This window comes from Dermacentor silvarum, chromosome 9 (assembly GCF_013339745.2).
Source record: "Dermacentor silvarum isolate Dsil-2018 chromosome 9, BIME_Dsil_1.4, whole genome shotgun sequence".
NCBI classification, from domain to species: Eukaryota; Metazoa; Arthropoda; class Arachnida; order Ixodida; family Ixodidae; genus Dermacentor; species Dermacentor silvarum.
The window spans coordinates 33863942-33875075 of NC_051162.1; the positions used below are offsets into that span (position 1 = coordinate 33863942).

Consider the following 11134-nt stretch of genomic DNA (forward strand, 5'->3'; position numbering starts at 1 on the left):
TGTCCACTAACTTGCTTTCGCTATCGATGCTTCGCCTTTCAGCCGAAACTGCGAAATTTTCTGGAGATCCCTACAATACAGCGTACTCAATAGACCGTTTGCTTGTTTGATAAGTTATAATTTATAATTTGGTGCATTTTTTTCTGCAGGCCTGATTACGCTCAACGGACCCGTGTGGAAAGAACAACGACGCTTCTTCCTGAGGACGTTCAAGCAGCTTGGAGCTGGCACGCCGGCAATGGAGGCTCGGATACAGGTTACAGATACAGTCTAGCACTCTGGAATTGCGTTATTGTTAAATCATTGTTCGTGACACACACGCGCAGATTTATAACTTGTAAGCGGCACTGTTCCGTATTCCTGATCCACTTTACTATGTAAAGGATCATCTTGTGCAATAGATGTGCAAAAACTTACCGCAGCCGATGAGCTCTGAAAAATGCTTTGACATGGTTTAGCGTAGACGTCAAAGGTTTGATGTCTCAACACCACCCTGGTATTTCGCTTGCTGACCACACCTCATTCAGAAGTTTTAATTTTAGCAGTCTTCACTACTAATGTCAAGATACTAATGCCCCTTTTGTTGTCAAGGGGCATTCCAAATATCCCTTTTGCGCAGTTTTTGCAGATTGCTTTGCCTTTCTTGCTGTTCGTCCAAAGCGGCACAAGAGCCATAACAGTTAAATAGTTAACTTTTAGCCGTTGTGTTATGTCAGTGCGAAGTCAATTTGCGTTTGATGCTAGGCTTCGAATAACGCGTATACGTCTGTGAAAGTAATGCTTACCTCAAGCATCCTCAGCGCTCCTTTACCCAACAGGTCGCGAAAATCGTTCAGAGATGTGCAAGACCCAGTATGCGCACCTCTGAATTTTCTGGGAGAGAGGCGCAATGAAGACGAAGACAATGCAAAGACGCTAACCACGTGTTCATGCCCTTGGCTGCAATGTACGCTTAGGAGCACAAAATGGGTAAATGTGTATAAGAAAAGAGAGAGTACATATGTGCACTCACCCGAAGGAAAAGTAACCTTTATTCACAAAGTCAATGCAGTCGTGTACTCCAGTAGGCTTGAAGAAGCGTGGCCTTGTGCAAACAAATGTATTCGGCCAAGGTCACAGGATCTTTTTTTTAAATAACGGTCGCTTTTCTAAGTGACTGATAATAGCATGCCAAAAATGTTATTGTCCGCCAGCAGAAGAGCGAAAGTTATTAAATGAAATGTTTTCAACATTTCATCCGACGAACAGTTGACTTGGCCATGATGTGCAAATAATTTCGCACTGATTTCTACGTGTTTTTGGCGCCTGACCTGTTCCAAAGCATCCAAATTACAACCACGTTCTGCTAGCTCAACTAACTGATCTTGGTTGAAGTTCCCGTATAAGACATTAATAAACGCCTTTTAAACAGCGAAAAACGACACAAAGAACAGAAAAAAAGGTGGGACGTAGTTTTTTTTTTAAAGAACACGAATATATACAATGAGCCCATGTGTGCTCTCATAAGGACCCAGAAATATTGAGATGATGCACCACATTCGCAAGCATACAAAACGTTGCCAAGTTCTAAGTGGGCGCATCACTTCCCGCACATTCCAAGATAGCTCCTTAAATGACAACGCTATTAAAGGCTTACTTGCGATTGTGATGCATCATCTCATCATATCTGGGTCATTATGAGAGCACACATGTGGCCATAGTATATATATATGTGTTCTATAGTCGAAAGTCAGCGCGTGTCTTCGTCTGGCCTTTTTTTTTCTTTGTCGTCTTCTCGTTTTTTCGCTCTTTGACAAGATGGAACACCAACTTACGCCCTACCGCAGTAAACTTAGATTTTTCTCGGCTACTTGGTCCTGGGGTATACAAGTTATATAATGAGAACGTACGAAAAGCAGACCTCGCCAATACTATCGGAATGAGGATATTCTTGTACTCATTCCAAGAAAGCGAGCTGTCAATATTGTCACGAGCGGCGATCCTGTGGTCGGTGCTTGGACGATGACGACGATGACGGCGTGGCTTTCTGGTGTGCACGCGCTCTCCTGAACGATTGCTGTAGCGTTGTGCGCCTTACCTTGTAAATATATCCATTGTATATGTATTCTCTCCGTAACAATATTTTAAAAATGCACAAGTATCTCATCGAGATGGCTATTTTTCGCCAACTTAATTAATGTGATAATGGAGTACCTACGACCTCCAGACAATTGCTACTTTGGCATTCAACCGCGAAAGGCGAGCAGATTGCCTAGCAAACGACTAACTACAAAGATTTACCAATAGGTAAGCAATGCCTCAAGTGGTAACATTGCAGTAAATAGTATTTAGAATTCGAATCATATTTAACATGGACATCATAGTGATGTGTTCGTGGGCTAAAAGCCTGAGAAAGGCTTGGTGAAGACTGGTACTCATACAGGTCATCTACTGATAGTGCAGTGGCACAAAAAAAAAAGGCTTCCGCTGTGTTGATCTCGCGAGCTTTTACACTCGTCGTGTGGAATTCTTTCACATTACACTCAGGGTGTTCTACGTGTATAATTTGTAAAAAAAGGGGAAGAAAACGAATTCCTCTTGTGACACCGACAATGTGTTGTGTCTTCTATGGTTTCTATGTACCATCTCTTTTTAGTCAGCCTGCTTTGTCTCACCGCAGACGTTATAGCAGCCAATCCAGTGGCGTAGCCAGAAATTAACTTGGGGGGGGGGGGGTTCTTCCCCAACAACCAGCACTCTTCCCTAGAGCACTTCACGCGCTCGGGCTTACCCATAAGCCCGGGCCTGGGGGCCGGGCCGGGCCGGATAGGGCAGTTGTTTCACGGGCTCGGGCCGGGCTCGGGCATGGCATGTGCTTATTGACGCGAGCCCGGGCTGGGCTCGGACTTTTTGGTGGTGTGCATGCAACGTGCAGCGAGTTATCCTCGCGCGTCTCGATTCTGAAAAACATGTCTTTTTCGGTCTCGAGCCAGGTTCGGGTTGTTTTCGAGCCGGGTTCGGGCCTATGGTAAAGGGGTGGCGGGCCAGGCCGGGCCGCACCGAGCGGGTAACGTAGATTGTTTCCGGGCGCTGGCCGGGCCCGGGTCTCGCCATAAAAGTTTTGTTCGGGCTTGGGCAGGCAGCCCAATGTAAAAACGGGCCCGGGCCGGGCCCGGGCTGCAAAAATCGGCCCGTGCAGTGATCTACTCCTCCCCCTCCTTCACCTCTCTCTCTCACTCACTCACTCTCTCTCTCTCTCTCTCTCTCTCTCTATGTATCTCTCTATATATATATATATATATATACTGGAAAAGCGTTTATAGCAATTATTACTATATACAAAGTACATAACAGCCACAAGCAGCGGCGACGGATGCAAGGCTGTCGCGCGCCTCTGGCCCCTTCATCACCGTCATCTTCGTACGACCGACAGTAGCAGCCCGTCTCGTGACAATATATATATAATGGAAGTTGTACACCGCGCAAGTATAAACTACCCTAGCACTCCCTGTACAAGAATGCTTTAACAACAAGGATGCCCATGACAACACCCCCGCCCTTCGGACCACCACTAGCCCTCGCCTTGGTTTCACATTCAAGCGTGCCCTTTCATCCATGTGACCTTTCGGAGCCCCCCTCCTCAAACTTCATGTTCCGTGGGAAAAGGTGGAAGGGGGACGGGTCGTCAAAAAATTTCAGGGGTGTTGAATTCGACACTACGCCAATGCGCAAATCTTGTAACTGTGACTGAAATGCTTTACTTACATGTAAACTGCCGTAGATTGCAATATTTAAATTAGGAAAGAAGATGCAAAAGTGAATGCGTACTGCCAGGACAACAGTCCATGCTTCTGTTTCTCTTACCGCAGAAGGAGCTGTCGTACCTCCTGCACGAGCTGAAAGCTCGCGAAGGGACGCCCGTTGTTCCTCCCGACCTGCTCACCACCAGCGTCTCAAACATAATGACCGAGCTGTTGACGGCCACGCGGTTCGGACACAAGCACCCCAAGCGTGCCCACATCGACGAACTGGTGGACGCTATCTTGGTGCTCTCCATCCAGGTGACGGCCGTCAACTTATTGCCATGGCTACGCAGATTCGTCTGCTACTTCATGCTGGGAACATACGGGAAGCTGAAACAAGTCTTCATCAACAGGAATATCTTCAGCGAGTTAGTACTCCCGACTTATCCAATGGGTCTCCGTAAATATATGTATTTTACTGTAAATTATCAACAAATATGCGGCCGCCACAACGCAACCAACTTTCGACATACATGTATTTTTGGCATGGCGGCACAAATCATCGGCCAGACCATTTCTTAGCACACAATATGGAAGCTAGATTTAAGACTGCAGCGGGTGTCACACTGCACATAATTTATTCTGTAATCAGTAGTGCGTTTCTGTCGAAGTTACAACATAATACTCGAATGCTCCTACAAAATCCGTTCCAACTAAGAAATGAAGTGAAACGCACAAACAGGACTGCACGCAGCGAAATAGAAATATCGCGCGATAAATGGGAACGAAAAAAATTCCGCAGAACCCGCCTAACGATAATTGTCGACGGTAATGTGTTAGCTCTTTATCAGCATAGCGACGCAACGTATTGTCACCGTCGAAACGAGTTATGTATGCGGCGTGTACAGCAGCTGCACTCCTCAATCGCGCTTTCCTAAGAAAATTCGGAGCATCCAGCGGCGCCGCCGTGAAGCTTGCGCATGACACGCCGGTGCGTGCGAACGCTGAGAAAAGGCCGTTTCACATGGCGCGATTTTCACACAGCTACACAGCGAATTCCGTCGCACAGCGACCGCCGCGACGTCGCGGGCTCTCCACGACGGGATTCCAACATGTTGGTAATTCCATCGCTGAGTCGCAGCGATCGGCGCGATCTGGGCCGAGCAACGTGACGTAACAGCAAGCGCCGTCGAAATAGGTGCTTTCCTATTTTACCGCATGTTGGAAGCTCAGCGGAGCAAAGTATCAACGCTTTTAAAGGCTGAAAAAGTGTGTACTATTCTATCTTCAAAAAAATAATATGAAATTGTAATATTTGACTAGTTTTCATGTCGTTTTTATTTAACGATGCAGGCATGGATACTTCGTGAGCAGGGAGCAACCTTGGGCGTCGCTGCGACGGAAATGGCGCGGTCAAAGACGCATGTGAAAGTTGCCAGCGAAAATCGCTCTGCGACGTGCGCGACAGAACAATTTTTATCGCCCCAATCGCGCCATGTGAACGGAAGAAATGCGCTTGGAGCGTACATATGATTGAATAAAGCGGCACCTCTTCAGGCCAAATCAAAACGTGCCAAGCGTCTGAACACGCTGGCTTGTCCGCGTGGAGTTCATAACTCGAAGCACCGCTCAGAGCCTGTCAATTGGACCTTAATGCTTTTATTGCGATAGCAATTATATGGACACTCCAAAGCAGATTTCTGCCGTTGGCGTCGTCGTCGCCGTCGCCGTAAGGTTCCGTATGACGTCAATGGAGATGAAATCGTCGCCGCGCGCCGAACGCTGTATGTGCGAGTGAAAGGGTGCGAGGGACGCGCGCTTTCACGGGGCGTCAACGCACGGCGGAGAACAAACGCGCGTTCTGCGCCGTGCTCCCTTAATGACTGCAGAAGTAGGCGTCTCTTTCCTCCTTTACAATCACCATATATGTAGAGCAAACGCGCCTTCTTCCGACGCGCGAAAGGCCGTGGGGGAGGGGGGGACGGAGGGAAGGGAGGCGACGTTTAGCCGCGGCACCAAGTGCCTATTTATATCAGAGGCTCCGGCAACAGTCACCAACGCCGCACGTATTTTGCGCGAACGCGGGCAGAACGCCGACGCGTCGACAACAGTACTGCGTGTTGCCGGTGCTGCTGCATGTCCAAGTTTATACAGTTGATAAAGCTACTATCATTACTCCGTATAGCTCTCTACAAATTTGCTATCGCAATTGATGCTTCGCCTTTCAGGTGAAACTGCGACAACTTTTTTATTTGATGCACTCATTTTATACACTCATGACGTGGCGCTACCTCCTCCCCATTGGCTGCGCGATCACGTGTGCAATGACGCACACGTGACGCACGGACGCACGGATTAGGCACATCTTTAGTCAACGGGGAAACGCGCTCGTCTCGCAATCCGGAAGCCCGAGTTTGAGTCCCACCGAGACCGAAATATACTAAATTTTCTTTCAAAGTCAATAACTTATTTTCTTTGTAGGAACCTCCCTCAGAAATTTGACGTCAATCCGAGTATTTTGTTTCGTATTTTTACTGTCTTTTGGTCGCGCTGACTACGCCGGCGGATTTTCGCGTAATGGGGCAAACAATGCTTTCGCATTAAATGTAACCATAGCCAAGTGCGAGGGCTACAGAGAAACAGTTACTCAAACACTGTTATTTGTACTTTTTCCGTAGATCGAGAATATCGAAAGTGGAGAAAATGTACGAGGACGGCCGGGTGCGCAACTTCACAGACGCGTACATCGTCGAGATGAAACGGCCGGGAGATAGAAACAGACTCTTCACACGTAAGTTTTGAATTTGAACATAGGTTATTCATAACAGGGTGAAGAGGCGATATACAATAAAACCTTATAACGATGTCAACAGCAGGGGAAAATGATTTCGTTATATATTTATTCAAATAACTGGAGTCATGGAGAGACGTAGTAACCCACGGTGTGCACTCCAGCAACGCATGCAGGATGCAGTAAAATGTGCGTTGATACAAAGCCGCACTCGATAGTGGCGACGTGACGGTAGCAAAATCCTTCTGACGACCGTGAACCTTGTGATGATAACCGTAGCCTTGCCTGTCGGTTATCATCACATGATACACCTCGTCCCAAGCAGCTGCCGGCACGTGGCGGAGTGATCTTCGGTAAATGGACTTTTTCTGTGGTTGATTAATTGATAAGAAGATGCGCAAAGGGTCACCGTGTAGGGTGCTCCTAGTGATACAGTGTGGATTTCCCGGTTCGCACTTTGTACTAGCTGCAGTCTCATACAAATGAAAATCAAACAATTTCGTCTGAAATTCCGGCACTGCGGTTGGGACCACAAAAAGTCGAAGTTTCGCCCTAAGGCGAAGCATTGATTACGACTGCAAATTTTTAGACAGGTATGCGGAGAAAGTATAGTAGTTTTATCGGCCGTATAATCTAGCTTGTAGACATTCTTTTACCAACTAAATTAACAAGCACGGTATCATGCTCGCAAAGGCAGACGTAAACACTTCTCACTCGATGACCGCGGACACTCGCTGTCAGAACGCTGGCGTGAGTAAAAGCGGCAGCAGCAGCGAGTGAATTGACCTTCGCGCTACATTTCGCTTTGACGCGAACTAAGCGGCGAGAACACAGTGAACCCGAAGCTATCGGCACTCGGCCCACCAAGAGTCTGTGCCCATGGCAGATCGATTTCAATGCAGGGCCCGTGCGGCCGTGCTCAGCCGCGCCATGCGCAGCCGCCGCCCATCAACGACATTGGAGATCCGGCGGTTTCCGTTCGCGCGAGCACTATGCAGCTTCCGTCAGCGCTCTTTTGCCGTTGTTAGGCGGTTTCGTAATTGTGCTGTTGTGCTTTGTGTGCATCACGTCGATGTTGGAGACACGGCAACGTTTGAATTCGTAAGCTGGACGACACAGAAAAAAATTAACAAGATCGGACATTCCCATAGAGCCCATCAACATCATCAAAAACAATTATTGACCTCTATCTACAGGGTCTTGTGTGGTAGTCCATCAGGGTCTTGTTGCGTCCCGAATCGGCCGGGCGCATTCTTTGATTGTTCCCCATCGAGGCAGGCCCTTTCACCAGCGTCGCCCAGACGGCGACAGTGCCCGACACCGACGTTGACGGGTAAAAAAAGCACACCAAATCGGCAGTGCGCATCATTTGTATGTTTCCCCCGATGCCTCCACCTTCATCAGCGGCCGCCTATACCTGGCGACGCGGCGCGACGACGGCGGGGACGCGATGACGAAGAAGCTCACGAAGCGACCACAAACGCCACCCTTCGTGGAAGCGGGGGCCAGCGCGAAGGTCACTCTCCCGACCCTGGCAAGACGAACGTCACTGAGATAGAAACCAAGGAGACGACTTTCGTAGAAGGAGTGTGAATCCCCTGTTTCCAGATTGTCTCGTCCTTGCTTCGAAGGTGCAACATTAGAGGCGGAGTTCAGCGAACAATACGGGTCCTCTGATTGGCCACATCAAGGTCATCTGATCCCCTAGTCGGGTCAACTAGGGAAGACGAATGTTCGATAAGGAGACACCTTGAGTGCAGTGGTGTGTCCTGACGTGTTCTGATATATGCTAAGACATGTAGTGCGCTGAGACTTTCAAAGTGCTCCCCATGGAGTGGGCTTCTATATTTGGAGCCACTGTAAGTATGTAGAATAAACCCTTTTTCTCTCGGTTTACTCACAGACAATACTCATCCCTCTGGCTGAAGGATCACTGGCCCAAACGCTACCCGAGTCCCAGCAGTCTTCTCCGATACTCTTGACTGGGTTTAGCAGGGGTATGGCCCTTTGTCCAGGGCTAAAACGGCCTCAGCTGCCCTGCGTGCTCGCTGCACGAGACCATTTTTGTCCTCGCAGCGGTCACTGACCAGCAGTGTCTCCCATTACTCCGCACGTTGCTCCCATAGAGCCCAGCAGCCGAATTGACTCTAGCGCGCCAAGCGGCTGATGTGAACACCTGAACCACACTTCCGCGCGTTTATAACGCTTGCTGTTACGCGTTACGCCGGCTGCGCCGATTGTCTCAGCATTTGTTTTTGCTTCTACAGCTCAACCGCGCGATGTCTTGGTGCTGATGTTCTCTTTAATTTAGTAAAACAAACGTGATTGCGAGTGATCTTTACAAGCCTCCACCGAATCTGTCCTCTGTACAACATGCAGTTTCATAATGTAGACGCAAAACGCCTTGTGAAATGCGGAAATGTTTATTTTACTCTATATAAATGCTCGTTAACGAGCATTTATATAATGAACGCACAAAAATCTCGTAATTACGGGCTTTTGTGCGTTCATCCAATGTTGGGGCACCAGATAAGCAGCAGTAGTTTCCGTACGGTGCTCCACCGGATGGCATCAACTGAAAAAAAAAGTTAATTACAAACATGTGTCATTTTGCTATTTAGACCTTATAAGAAAACTACATGTAGAGGCGAAACGTGCGAAAGTGGTGAATGTGCGACATTACAAAAGAGGCAATTCGCTTTTATAAACATGGCGTAGAAACACCCGACTCATCCCAAACAAAACCATGCGTAAAATATGCCGAAAACATCTGATTTCTAAGCATTCCCCCATTCCGGGCCTTATTTCCTGCTCTTTAAGAGCACGAATGCACGGGCAACTGCACGTTTTCGACCTAACTTGGAGTCAGCCGACGCTATGGTACGCCACGTACGCAGTGGTGGTCACAACCCAGGCTCCCAGCCAGGCCACTAGACGAGCGCAGAATGCCTTCTACACGCACTCAAGACAAATCCGTGGATTCAAAACCTGTTTTCAGTCGTTCAGAACACGGGATTTTCGAGTTACAAGTTCCTTGCTTTTGAGCTCCTCAGCGTTATCTTTTGCGCGTTCTGACGGTGCATTCAACACACTCCCGTGTTATCCCTTTTGGCAATCGCTCGTCGCGTTTTCGACAAGCGTGAGTACCGAAAGAAGGTATTTGTTGGGGTGGGGGGGGGGTGCATAAAGAGCGTCACAAACTTGGCCCCGCAAAATTCAGTCAACGCGAAACTAACCAACATTAAACAGCTCCACAGTGACCGGCCTGCTTCTCGCTAACTGCATCCCAACGCCCTGTGTGGCCAGCATGCCCTAAAAGTGCCCAAAAAGTACCGAGGTAAGCTGCAATAATGTTGGGGCTCATATAAAGCATCACAAACATGTCCTAGTAAGATCAGTACACGCAGAACTGTGCCACAAGGACGAAATGTTTGTCGCTAACGTCGTCAAAACGCTCTAGCTGTGGGGTCAGCGTCCCAAAAAGTACCCCAATGAGTACCGAACTAAGTTACAATAATATTGGGGCCCATAGAAAGCACCACAAACATGTTCTAGTAAGATTCAGTACACGACAAACTAACTCGCCACAACGGCCAAGCTATTTAACGCTAACTGCGTCACAACGCTCGGTGCCGTACCCTGAAGCCTAAATTGCTTGAAATGCAGCGCAGACTGCTTATACAACATTTCCCACATTGCCTGGTTTCAATAGCAACGGAGTGTCGTGTCGAAGTGCATCATGACCGCAAAAATACATCGAGAGCCCAAGAGACCAGCACTACATAAATATGTAGGGCTTGCTGGTCGAGCGAGCGATCTGACGCTGCGGCCCTTTCGGGAGTGGCTCCTTGCCTGTGTATTTTCCTGCTACAGGAACACCGTTCGTGAAGCTGGCTGCTACCTACCGACTCTGCTGTTGCTATCTGCAGCAGTGAATTGCAACTTCACTCAACGGGCCTGCGCGGAAGTCATCCTGGGGTGCCACATCTGCGCACACCTCACTATCGTCAGTGGACCTTGCAGCCTATCTTCGACGCTTGGTGTCACCGCAGTTCCTGGCCGAACGCTTAAAAAGCCCGGCAACATCTCGGCAGCGACCATATACGAGCGAGCGATCTGACGCTGCGCCCATTCGGAGTGGCTCCTGGACCTGTGTATTTTCCTACTACAGGAACACGTTCGTAAAGCTGGCTGCTACCTACCGACTCTGCTGTTGCGATCTGCAGCAGTGAATTGCAACTTCACTAACGGGCCTGCGCGGAAGTCATCCTGTGGTGCCACATCTGCGCACATCTCACTAACGTCCGTGGACCTTGCAGCCTATCTTCGACGCTTGTGTCACCACAGTTCCTGGCCGAACGCTTAAAAAGCCCGCAACATCTCGGCAGCGACATATACGAGCGAGCGATCTGACGCTGCGGCCCTTTCGGAGTGGCTCCTGACCTGTATTTTCCTACTACAGGTAACTTATCTCAATTTTTTTCCTTAACCTACTGGGCCGTCGCTCTCAGATCGCTCGTTCATGGCTCCTACGATTGCTGCGCTATCCAGGGAGTTCGACGAGTTTAATCTCTCTGTGAAATAAATGCTCGAGCTTTCGGAGAAGCTTGATTCGGTTTAC

At 48.7% G+C, this 11134-nt stretch overlaps 2 protein-coding genes across 2 annotated transcripts in view; both read left to right on the forward strand.

Moving 5' to 3' along the window:
* Nucleotides 1-10448, forward strand: part of LOC125939812 (cytochrome P450 2J6-like) — a 39569-nt gene extending 29121 nt beyond the window's left edge. Inside the window, exons 3-6 of the mRNA XM_049655258.1 lie at nt 150-256; nt 3849-4150; nt 6401-6513; nt 10387-10448. Coding sequence (XP_049511215.1) covers nt 150-256; nt 3849-4150; nt 6401-6513; nt 10387-10448 — 584 coding nt within the window. The remainder of the gene's footprint in view (nt 1-149; nt 257-3848; nt 4151-6400; nt 6514-10386) is intronic.
* LOC125940323 (vitamin D 25-hydroxylase-like) overlaps nt 1-11134 on the forward strand; it is a 156767-nt gene that overhangs the window by 107229 nt on the left and 38404 nt on the right. The window lies entirely within an intron of this gene.